Source organism: Glycine soja, chromosome 13 (assembly GCF_004193775.1).
Source record: "Glycine soja cultivar W05 chromosome 13, ASM419377v2, whole genome shotgun sequence".
NCBI classification, from domain to species: Eukaryota; Viridiplantae; Streptophyta; class Magnoliopsida; order Fabales; family Fabaceae; genus Glycine; species Glycine soja.
The window spans coordinates 1,325,925-1,338,978 of NC_041014.1; the positions used below are offsets into that span (position 1 = coordinate 1,325,925).

General features: G+C 32.8%; 1 protein-coding gene across 1 annotated transcript; it reads right to left on the bottom strand.

Moving 5' to 3' along the window:
* Nucleotides 1-8,688: 8,688 nt before the first annotated feature.
* LOC114381161 (AP-1 complex subunit sigma-2) lies at nucleotides 8,689-12,374 on the bottom strand. The gene is made up of 7 exons (XM_028340347.1): nucleotides 12,249-12,374; nucleotides 10,189-10,275; nucleotides 9,825-9,916; nucleotides 9,603-9,711; nucleotides 9,462-9,497; nucleotides 9,178-9,264; nucleotides 8,689-9,082 (listed from the first exon to the last, which is right to left on the bottom strand). The coding sequence occupies exons 1-7, from the start codon at nucleotides 12,249-12,251 to the stop codon at nucleotides 9,011-9,013; spliced, it is 486 nt and encodes a 161-aa protein (XP_028196148.1). The 5' UTR covers nucleotides 12,252-12,374; the 3' UTR covers nucleotides 8,689-9,010.
* Between the last annotated feature and the right edge of the window lie 680 nt (nucleotides 12,375-13,054).

Sequence of the window (13,054 nt, forward strand, 5' to 3'; positions counted from 1 at the left end):
AGGCAAAGGTTGAGGTTAGGGATGTTTGATTTTTATGGTTGGTCTTTTTGGTAAGGGCTAAGATTCAAGTTTAGATATAGAGTCTGATTCCTTCCTCTTGTGGGTTGTTTAAGGGTTGGAAGGTTTATGGGTCAAAAGGTGGTTGTTTCTTGGATCTCTTGGATAGGTTCGAGGGTTTTGGGTCAAATGACGAAGGTGGATCTTTCCTTTTGGTAGAGAGTTTGAGTCTAGATTGGTTAGGTTTAGAGGGTTTAGGACTGGCTTAACCTTGCTTCCCCTGAGTCTGCTTAGATGGTGCTCGAAACTTTGGATCAACAGACTGTGGTTGAATTTGCTCCAACTGCTCTTCCACAGACTGTGGTTCCTCCTTGTTAACCTTTCTTTTGATATGATTTTCAACATATTCTTGGAAGTTATTAGTTGTTCCCATCTTAACAAAGGACAGACCTTTAAGCTGTGTGGTTCTTAAAGATGGTTCCATCACAAAGACATCTACTTTATTATTCCTTAGGATCTAAGTAAAAAGCATTCCATAAGGAATAAGGTTCTTATTGTTCTTGGCATGAAATCTATCTTTGAAGGCTTGAAGCCAGTAAAAGAAGATGAATTCAGGCAAATTTACCTTTCCGCCTACCATTATATTGTACATGCAGAATCTATCTTTGTCACTAACATAGTCTCTTGGTCCTACTATAGGAATGACTATGTTAAATAGGAAGTTGTGAATGAGTTTGTGCATATAGATGAGATTGGTAGTCCTTAGGAATTTGATTAGACCCTTCTTATCAGATGACTCTCGACATTGTTTTCCATAAAGCATGAAATCCATCATTTCTTGAGTTATCTCATTTTCCCAATCTCTATCGAAAACTAGGCCTTCTTCAAAGCACCTAGTTATTGCAACGATAGTCTTAGGAGAGATGATCATTTCTCTCTCATTTACGACTATGCAAATGCTGACTCCATCCTACCTGGTTGTTCCCCATAATAGAGCGTAACACCCATAGTGCTAGGAACTGAACATTTCAAAGAACTAGGTCCAGCCAACACGATTAAACAAATCCTTCACAACAAAACCTTCTTCCATCAGACTTCAAAAGTTCACCCATTTTCCAAGAATGAACCAATCTTCAGGAAAAAATTTTTTACTTCTTCAATGTTGTTGATAGTTGAAACCCTAACAAGATCACTTCTTTTGGGAGCCATTGTTCATATAAAGGTTCAACCTTTGAACAATAAAGGAATAAATTTTGAAGAATTGAGTTCTCAGATGATATTAAAGACAAAAAAGTTTTTTTAGAGTTCAAGTTTTTCAAAAGAGTGTCTCAAGTTGCCCGCCTTAGTCTTTTATAGGTTTTTGAAAAGAGAAAGAAACATGCAATAATGGTTCAAGAAGCATTTAATATTTTGAAAGAAGTTTCCCAATCATGGTGAAAAAGATGGTGACACATATTTTTTTGATGAAAAACTGAAAGCTTTTTATCTTTGTGAGCACGCCTCTCTATAGTTTGTAGACTAGAACATGTGTTAGTTCAATTAGATTAATAAAAGCATAAGATGATGATCGAATCTGAATGAATATATAATATATATCATTGTCGGATAAGGTAACCATATTTAAATGTTCACTTATACAGATGAAACATTCTTCAGACATGGGCTTAGTGAAGATATCAACCCATTGATGATCTTTGTCTACAAATTTAACATCATAAACCTTTTTTTGCACATAATCACAAATGAAGTGATATCTTATCTCAATATTTTTAGCCTTTGAATGTTGTATGGGATTTTTAGATAGATTGATTGTACTAGTGTTGTCACAATATACTGATATATTGTTTTCAATACCAGAGTAATCTTCTAGTTGATACTTTACCAATAGCAATTGTGAACAACAATAGGCAGGAAACACGTATTCAACTCCAGCTATAGATAATGTTATGGAATTTTGCTTTTTACTTGCCCAAGATATCAGACATGGTCCAAGATAATGACATCCACCACTTGTACTTTTTCATTCAACTTTATCTCTTGCATAGTTTGCATCGCAATATCCTACTATCCTAAAATCGTGATTTTTCTTATAGAATAGACTTTGGTTAGTGGTCCCTACTAAATATCGTGAGATCCTTTTAACAACTTTGAGATGTGATTCTCGAGGATTAGATTGAAATCTAGCACACAAACATACATCATACAAAATATCAGGTCTACTAGCTATAAGATACAGAAGTGATCCAATCATACCTATGTAAATCTTTTGATCTATTGGTTTACTTAATTCATCTTTACTTAGAGGATTGGAAGCATGCATAAGATTTTTCATTGGTTTGGCATCTTCCATCTTAAACTTCCTGATAAGCTCTTTAGTGATTTTTGTTGATGAACGAAAATACCTTTGCTATCTTATTCGATCTGAAGTCCTAAGAAGAACTTGAGTTCTCCCATCATGCTTATTTCAAACTCACTCTTCATAAGATTTGAGAAATCCTTGCACACCGATTCATTAGTAGCTCCAAAGATAATATCATCATAATATATTTGAACTATAATAAAATTTTTGCCAACTTTTCTTCTAAAGAGAGTTGTGTCTACTTTGCCTTTCACAAAATTGTTTTCTAATAGAAAAAAGCTCAGTCTGTCATACCATGCACATGGTGCCACTTTTAGACTATATAGAGCCTTTTTTAGTTTAAAAACATGGTCTGAAAAAGTTTGTTCCTCAAAACACAGAGGTTTTTTGACATAAGCTTCTTCTTCAATGAAACCGTTTAAAAAGGCACTCTTAACATCCTTTTGAAAAAGCTTAATGTTTTTGTGAGCAACAAAGGCTAAAATGATTCTTATAACTTCAAGTCTAGCAACATGAACAAAGGTTTCAGAGAAATCTATAACTTTTTGTTGATTATATCCTCAAGCTACTAACCTAGCTTTGTTGCATACTACTTTTCCTTGTTCATCCAGCTTGTTTCTGAAGATTCATCTTGTTCCAATGGTGCTCTTGTTTTCTGGCATTGGAACAAATGTCCAGACATCATTTTTGTTAAATTGATTCAGTTTTTCTTCCATCGTGATTATTTAGTCATTTTCTATCAAAGCTTTGTCTATAGTTTTAGGTTTGATTTCAAACACATGGTCTTTGAATGATGATCTAGTTTTAACTCCTTCAGTCTAATCTCAGATGATATGATCTTATGGATGAAATGAACAAATTTCCAATCCTTCATTTGAGGTGGTTGATCTGATGATTCTTAAGTCAGAATGAAATATTCATCAGACTATTTGACTTTATCTACTTTAGATACATTAAACAAACCTATCTGCATATATGAATATCATCCTCAAGATCTAATAACTTCCTACCAAATGTTAGTTCATCATTGAATTTAACATGAATAGATTCTTCCATGACTAAAGTCCTTCAATTTAAAATTTTGTAGGCTTTAGATGTATCAGAATATCCTAAAAAGATTACTTTATCCACATTTGAATCAAACTTGCCTAGTTGATCCATAGTGTTTAGGATAAAACACTTGCATCCAAATGGATGAAAGTATGACATGTTGGATCTTCTTGCTTTCCATAGTTCATAAGGAGTCTTTTCGATGAAAGGTCTAATCAATATTCCGTTTTGCACATAACATGTTGTGTTTATTGCTTCTACCCAGAAGTGCTTAGGAAGTGAGTTCTCATAGAGCATGGTCCTAGCCATTTCTTGGAGAGTTATATTTTTCCTTTCAGCTACCCCATTTTGTTGAGGAGTTCTCAGTGAGGAGAAGTTGTGGAAAATACCATTCTTTTCACAAAATGATCTGAACTCAGCATTCTCAAACTCAGTTCCATGGTCACTTCTAAAGTAAGAAATACAAAAACCTTGTTTATTTTGAATTCTTTTACGAAATATTTCAAAGACCGTAAAAGACTCATGTTTATATGCAAGGAAGTATACCCATGTGTATCTGGAATAGTCATCAACTATGAGAAAACCATATTTCTTCCTTCCCAAACTTAAAGTTCTTGTTGGTCCAAACAAGTTCATATGTAATAGTTGTAAAGGTTCGGAGGTAGAAACATAATCTTTAGATTTAAAAGAAGTTTTGATTTGTTTTCCTTACTGACATGCTACACAAAGATGAGTTTTCCAACAAATCTTGGGCAATGGTTTTACTAAATCCTTTTTAGAAAGTTTTGAAATGTGCTTCATGTTGACAAGCCCAATTTTTTATATGCTAAAACCACCTTTCATATTCTCTAGAAAGTAGACGCTTTACATGTTGTTTACTGAGACCTATTAGATCAATCTCATACAAATTGTTATGTCATCTGACAATAAAGAAAGACATGTCATTGTTTGCCTTGACTATACACTAGTCTTTGTCAAAGCATATAATATAACCACTGTCGCAAAATTAACTTATGCTCAATAAATTATATTTTAGACCTTCAACATATAAGACGTTGTCTATGGAAGCTAAGGAAGGAATAAAATTTTTATCTATACCCGTAATCTTTCCTTTATATATTCCTCAAAAAGCAACCTTTCCTCCATCATGTGTTATGAGCATCCACTACTCAGGTACTAGCTTAAACCCTGGCCTTTTCTTACCAAGGATATCTACAATAGGAACAATTTAAGATTTTGGTAACCATATCTTTTTGGCCCCATAAGCATTAGTACCCTTAGACATTTGTTAAATCTTATGGATACATTTGAACTTGGAGTGTCTAGACTCACCACAGAAGCCATATTTGTCTACTACAGAATGTGACTTAAAAGATGATGCATTCTTTTCTAGTCCTAGGCCAGACTTGTCATGAGGATGTTGATGGAAGTTTAGAAGCATGGTTAAAGTGTTGAAACTTTCCAAAGTCTTTTGTAAGACAAGTGACCTCATCTCTTAGTTTTTCAACTGTAGAGGATTCATTAGTCTTATGGGCTAGACTCAGACTCTTTTTTAGAGTCTTGATTTTCTCTTTCAAAACTTCATTTGTTTCTTCAGTTCAATATTTTTACAAATAGAAATTTTATATTTTTATTTATACTTTTTGCATTGAAGAGAAATCATATGATTGTTTTGAAGAAAAACATCACATGGCATACCTTCTTCATCATTTGATGAAGAACAAGAAGAAGAATTAGATACAAATCATGTTTTTATCTTTATTTTTTTCATTTGTGTTGGCCATTAGACAAATGTTAGCTTGCTCATTGTCTGAGTTGCTACTTTTTCACTGTCTGAGTCATCCCTAGTTGCAATAAGACTTTTCTTTTTCTTTTCTCCAGAATATCTTTTTCTCTTTAACTGAGGGCATTCTGTCTTTATATGACTAGGTTTCTTACACTCAAAATAGATGATCTCATTGTTCTCCTCCTCATGCTTCTTTTCAAATATTGTATCTTTTCATCTGGAAGAGTGCTGAAACTTTTCTTTCTTCTTCAACATCTGTTTGAATTTTCTTTACATAAGGGCCATTTCATCATCTATGGATATTTCAAAGTTGTTATCTGAAGCGTCAAACTCATTCATGTGTACCTTTAAAACCCTAGATGGGCTCTTTCTTTCTTCACGTTTGGAGCTAGTTTCTCCAGTTTTGAGCACAACAAAATTTCTTTTTGGAAGATGATCCATGTTCTGAAGATGAACCTCATGAACTCTTAGAATGCCTAACAACTTATCCAAAGCCAGAGTTTTAAAATTTCTAGCTTCTTGGATAATTGTTGTTTTATGTTCCCACACTCTGGGAAAGCTATTTAAGATTTGTAGATTAATCTGAGCTTTGGTAAAATTTTGTCCTAGAGCTTCAAGTTTGTTTAGAAGGACTTGCAATCTCCCGAGCATATCATCCACAAATTCTCCTTCCTCCATATGATAACTTTCATAGTGACGTGTCAGAGTGATAACTTTTCTAAGTTGAACATCTTTTATTCCTTCATAATTGATGCTGCGAGAGTCCCAAATTTCTTTTGCCATCTTTAACCTACATATCTTATTGTACTCATTTCTGGAGAAAGCATATGCTAAGGTATAACAAGCTTTTTTGTTTAGCTCTATTATAGCCAGATCTTCATTTGTCCATTCTGCTTTAGGTTTGATGATAGGCATGTCTCCATTTGTGATTATTAGCTAGAGCCTGTAGTGATTGGACTTGATGTACATTTCCATTTTATCTTTCCAATATGGATAGTCTTCTCCTGTGAAGCATGGTAGCCTTGTGAGAGAAGCTCCCTCAATGATGAACTGACTATTGTTGATGTTATCTGCCATTAGGATCTTTTCCTCAAGACATTGTCAAGTGCTCAACCCTTATAGGCTAAGCCCTGATACCAAGCTATAAAGGCAAATATCACAAGAAGGGGAAGGTTTGAATTGTGATTTAAAGTAATTGTTGAAAAAAATTTCAAACCAAAAAGGCTTTTTATCTGAGAAAAGAACTTTGTAAGAAAGAGAAACAACTCTATTATAAGAACTCTTAAGATGATGAAAAAATGAATTTGACAAAGAGTAGTTTATCTTAAAACAATTGAAACACAATTCAGATCCAAGGTCAATTAAAAGCAGAGAGAAAGCAAAAGATAAACAAACACAAAGGGTTATATTGGTTTGTCTCTACCATTAAGACTACGTCCAGTTCTTGGTCAACCACCAAGTTTCACTACACAAGTTACAAGTATTATGTCACAACCACTTCGGGCTCTTACAAATCTAATCTACCCCAAGTTTGATCAACACCCAATATTCTTTGTTCTACAAAGTCACTACTGGCTCTAAACAAATCAGACAAGATTTGTGGTTGAGGATTGCTCAAAGACTAACACAAAAAGTTTTGCTGAAGAAGAAGAGTAAGATAGAGTTTGCAAAAGAACGACTTGTTTAGTCTTCAAAAATTTATGGTTTATATAGGACTTGTCTTCAAGTATCCGTTGTTTCATAACATGTAAATCTTCATTTGATCTTCATCTAATAAAAATGAGTTGTTGGATGCATTTCATGCACGTCTTTTCCTTATGCAATAGCTCTTTCTTTAAGGCTCGCGCCTATGAGAAATTACAGCAGATAGTCACATCTTTGTGTTAGAGGAGGGTCCAACATAGTAATGCTCATCTTTTGATGGCATATCGAATCTTGACTTCATTTATTCTTCATAGGATTCGACAAATCCTATGAGAATGTTTTTGCAGATAGAATCTCAAACACAGAGTAATAAATCAAGTATTAAATATTTATTTTATATCATATGCAATATCAGATCATGACCTTATCTACTTATCATTTGAAAAAACATCAGACACAAATATTATAAGGATATCAGACACAAATCATGCAACATATTCCCTTTGTATTTGTTTGCATCTAATCAAAATAATTAAGGATCTTGATCGGTCTTTCAGACGTAAGTGTCCTTTGAATCAATAGGTATTATAGTATCCACTCCACCCTGCCTGCACATGTTATATATTTAACTATTTGTGTATTTATAATTATAATGTGTTACATTAGTAAATAATATATATTATAAATATGATTTTACATGAAAAATATTTTTGTATTTTTTTTTTTAATTTTGTGACTAATACTCTAATAGTAACAGAGACATAGAGTATTGGATCCTAAATCTAATCCCTTCATTTTTTACTAATTTTTTGTGACTAATCTTCCATGGGTATTTTAATTATTGTTTTTGATAGTATGATCCTTAGCCTTATTATTGTGTTCTAGTTTCGATTGGTATTAGTGGATTAAAGTAATATATAAACTTAGGAGACAAGCATTTGCAAAAATATGGAAAATTTGATTTTGATGATTAGGTCAAATATTCTATTCTTTTGTTTTTTTTATAATTTATAATATATACTTATAAGCTAATTAGTTTTAATGTATTCTTTTATGACGAGTCTTAGATAGTACCATCACCACATTATGTCCAAGTTTAGTTAGAATTTTTGTTAAGTGATTAGAACATTATAATCTTTAAGAATCACCATGTCTAAGTTGGATGATTATCTTTATAATGTTATTTATTTATACTTAAGTTTAGACGAATCAATGTTATATTTGTTTGTTTTTAATGATATGTGTGACTGCTTTTAAAGTTATATTTTCTAAATTTAAGAATACATTTTTAATTTACCTGTAGTAATTATTTTAATTAATTTTTTATTATTAATTTATTAACTTTATACAAAAGTTAAGTGAGTCGTATGTGCAAGTATGGATATATATGAATCTAGCAGTATGAGGATAATGAGTGAGTTCAGACATGGGAATTTTTTTTAAATGTAGTATGAGAAGAACGGATACTAGAAGATCCTATCCATTATCATCCCTAATCTTAACTATTGTGTTCGGATTAGCTGTTCTGCCCATGTTCAGCAGACATTTTGCGGTCTCCCAGACAAAAACATAGGAAGGGCGGAGATGCATGGGCATTAGATTTAACAAAACGTAAATACAAACACGCACTATATCACCTTTAGGTGCTTGTATCCAGCATCACCTATACCTACTCCAAAGATGGATCGAGTGAAAGATATGGAAGAATGAATAAAACGAGTCTCAGGCCAAGATCACCAAAAAGTTCAAGCATAGTTCGGACGGAGCTATAACATATTTACTGGATTAGCCAAATTGTCAGTGCTTTACAAGTAAGACCACAAACAACGTAGGCGTTATTTACGATAATTTCTTATCCATGAAAATAATACTCTACCTATTAAAATAATTTCTAATCATTCTTACAAACTCTTTATAGCAAACAATATATTACAAAATGGGAAAAAGAAAAAGGATATTACCAAGGAATCTATTCAATTTCAATCTCAGAACATGCAAAGTAAAAGTAACCCTGGGGGCTCAATCTCACCACAACAAGTAATACAGTTCAGGCATACACAAACATGATATGTGAGAAAGACAACATCAAGAAAGACAACTTAGTAACAGTAAAATCGGACATTGACAATTCGACATACTATATGAGGAGCAGGAAACTGAAACATTTGTTTTCCTCACTTAGTGGCTTGTGCAATTATATTACTTAATGAACTGACTTCTTCCTTCGCATTCTCCACCAACGAATCCTGAAAGTCGGTATTAAAGTAAAACGCATTCAATCTAACATTGAGAATGAGACTTCTCAGCAAAGCATTTAAGAAAGAGAAAAATTGTTCCATACCTGTGCTGCTATCAATCGAGCAACTGTTTTCTTGCTGGACTCTTGAAGCTCACCGGCAATTAGAATTTCATCTAGTATATAGTAGGCCTTCAACAATACAAACAAAACTCAGATCAGAAGGAACCTTACTTCACAAAAACAAACTTGCAATTTATGCAATCAACCATTGAAGTTAATTCAGGGTGGATCTATATGGGAAGAATCATCTATAATGGTAATAGACGAAAGAAAAAAAAGTAGCCACTTTTTCGACTAACGAACATAGGCCATGGCCACATACAAACCTTGTGAAAGTTGAATATTAAGTCCAGTTCACAGACCTGCAAACCACGAAACAATCATTGTAAAACCTTACTAGAATAATTGGAGTGTTTCTAAGTAAACCAAGTCCTGTCCTTCAAATGCCAAAGCTTATGAGAACTCACACTGCCAAAATACCGGTCAAGAATCTCCACAAAATGATGAATTATTTCAAGGACTTCTAATTCATTGTCATCTTGATCAATGCACATGCAGAAATAGAGACTAGCATACCTGCACCAGATATACATATGTAAAGACTCAGTTATTTACCACGACAAACAGAAGGGTGCCTAGAAAAGGAGTTGCAATATATGACAAAAGAACTGGTCTCTCCATCGCCATACCTTTTATAAACAACTTTATGTCCTCGCCATTCTACAAAATTACATTGCTTGGGAGCACGGGAAAGAATCATTCCACTGAGCTCACGGATTACCTTTTAAAAAATAAATTACACATAGTAAGGATAGTTAATTTGCAGAATGTAAAGTTTGATGTGCAGTGTCTGACGTGCAGTAGTCATGATAATACCATCAATGCCAATGCAATATGAAAAAGTAAACAATATCAGAGGAAAAAATATACTGTGCTCAACATTTAAAGATTCTAAATATACATAAGGAAATGAAGATCTTAAGAAATTATTAAGTAGTTACTATGCTATATGTAAAATAAGGAAAAAGTATGCAAAGGAAATTCATTAGTTACCTTACTCCTTTCTTTCTGAGAATAAGGTGAGTACCATTTTGTCAGTCTCACCTTCCCTTGGCGACTAATGAGAAGCACAAAGTTGATCTACATAGCAGAGGCATAAAACATGTTCACTCACATTGGAAATAAATAAAAGAACATGCATGTTATAACTAGAAACCCCAAAATCCGCATTCCAAATTACAAAGTGGAAAGAGATCCTATTCTACCATCTTAAAGTTGCCTACTTTTATGCCAAAATATGAAAGAAAATTGACAAGCCCTCCTACCATGTATGCCGTAAGACAACAAATCATGTTCGGATATATAGATTTTTCAGCATACATGAGGACACGCACAAGCAAGAACTAGGTACTTTTCAGGAGCTATATAGACATCTGATTTAGACAACAGAGTGACAGACTTTGGCTAATTTACACAATTAATTACCACATAATTCAAAAGCCTCAGAGGAAACAGGGTATAACATTGATGACTCTGGTTCATTTTTTTCGTATAAAGGGAAACCAAGTACACAGACTTATCCTACCTAACAAGGTCGAGGAAAAGTAAATGTGCACAGCCTTATAGTTGCCAGCAGCAAGGTCACTACTACGATTTGAACACATAACCTTCAGGTTAAGGCAGAAACCTTTCCATTGGCCCAGTGTTTTTAAATGCAGTCTGCAACCGCAATTGCCGCTGCATTATCGAGGTTTTTATTGTGTAACCCAATGTTTCAAATTCCAGATACTGGTGCATAGCAGCTGGCCCCAAAAATGCTATAGTGGGATAGCAGATAGCAGGATAGACGTTCTTTTGAATTTTTTATATAGTTTATATAATGTATACTATATACATATAAATTCTCAAAAATAAAAAAATTACTCAAAATGAATGACATTCATAATGAACAATATAAAGTTCCTAGATAGGAATCATCAATTATCAATCACCATTTTCTAAATCCAAGCCTTCTTTATCATTTTCACTACTATTACAGCGGTAGATTTCATTTTTGAAAGTTGAAAATCCAAAAATAACCCTCCAAGAAACCCCCCTATTGCCTCTATTCAGAGTTCTTTTTGGAATCAACACATAGCAATGCTACGTCCACTGTTCTTCAGACCACTATTTGGTTTGCTACAGCCACACACTAAACTGCTTCGCTATGGCAGCCCCTGTAGCAGGCAGGGGCCACTCTGCTGCCATATCAGTGCTATTTAAAACCCTGGGGCAACCACATTGTAACTGCTATTGTGGCCATATGTGTGTGTGTGTATATATATATATATATCAAAGATCAGTTTCTTTTTTGTCAGTTATGTTTTCTTCTAATTCAAATAAAAATTGTTAAAAGTTTTCTGGTATGAAAAAAAAAAAAAGTCTGGGTCAATAAAATTAAACTAGGTTCCTGATAGATCAGATAAAATTGTAAATACCCTCTTTTTCATACTACTCTTTCTACATATAATCGAATGATTTAAAAAACAAAAATTTGCATATGGAATACACAATACCATGCTATTATTACTTATAAAATGTAAGGCATAACCACAACCACAATTTAAAACAATGACCATTGCGCCAAGCTTCACCCTCAAAGCACACCAAAGAGGAACATGGAAAATTTGGATGACTTATGAGGGTGAATTTTTCTCTAACCATTTTATTTTCCCTTTCAGATTTGGTGCCCCATCTCCACACAGATTAATCAAATCATGTCACGAAAAGAGCGATCATCACTCAACCGAAATTTAGCATAAGAATCTAAAACCTAACCTAACAATCAAGCATAGATGCTTGGCATGAATTACAATGAACAATTTCAACTCGTATGCACCAAAATTGACTAGAGAGTCCAACAGCGTCAAAATTTTAAAACTGAATTAAAAATACGACCCAGATGGCAAAAAAACATCTAGAACGCAGCCCAAGTGCTTGTACTTGATCTGTAGCTAAGTTAGATCTGATTAAGATGCAAAATTCAGAAACTGAAGACATAAATCAAAGTGATATGCGAACAAATGACAAATAAGGATTTAAAAGAAATGCAAAGAGAAGTTCACTGCATATACCATTTGGGATCTGATTAGAGCCTGCAACCACGAACGCGTGAGTGGGTGTATTCACCAACAAAGAACACCCCTCACTTCTTCAAAGCAAACACAACACGAACAAAAAGATGAATGTGTGTTTAACGCCCCACGTTATTATATTTGGAATAACATAAAATAAATAACACATTAAAGAAATAAAAAATAATTCAATTAGTAAATGACTATTTTAGTGATATTAATTTAAAAATATTTTATGATGATTTAATTTTAAATTCAAAGCTGAATATTAATAATTGACATCCTTAGTTTAGTCAGTACGCTAATTGTCTTATAATTAATGCATAGCAGACTGAGTTCATCCCATACAAGAACATACAACAAAAACTAAATATTAATTAAAAAATAAAATTATTAAGTAATAATTAATTAAAAGTAAGGAATATTAATTTAATTTGATATATAAATTCATAATACATGTACTAAAAAATAAAAAAACATCCATGATCATATAAATAAAAATATGCATCTCACTTTTCAAATGAAGATTCAAATTTGTTTAAAAATTATTCAATATTCCTTATAAATGTTATATTTTAAATTATATTAAACCAATAAATTATGTTTTTGGTACAGCAAGAATTTAATTTGAATAAACCAAAAATGTAAGAAAAGTAATATTTTCATCTATTGTTTTTTTATAAGATAAACTATAAAAATTGTTGACTTTTATAGTCATTATTTTAAAATTCATACATAAAATAATTTTTAATTGGTTGATGATATAAAAAATCATTAACAGAAAATTAAATTCATATAATAAATAT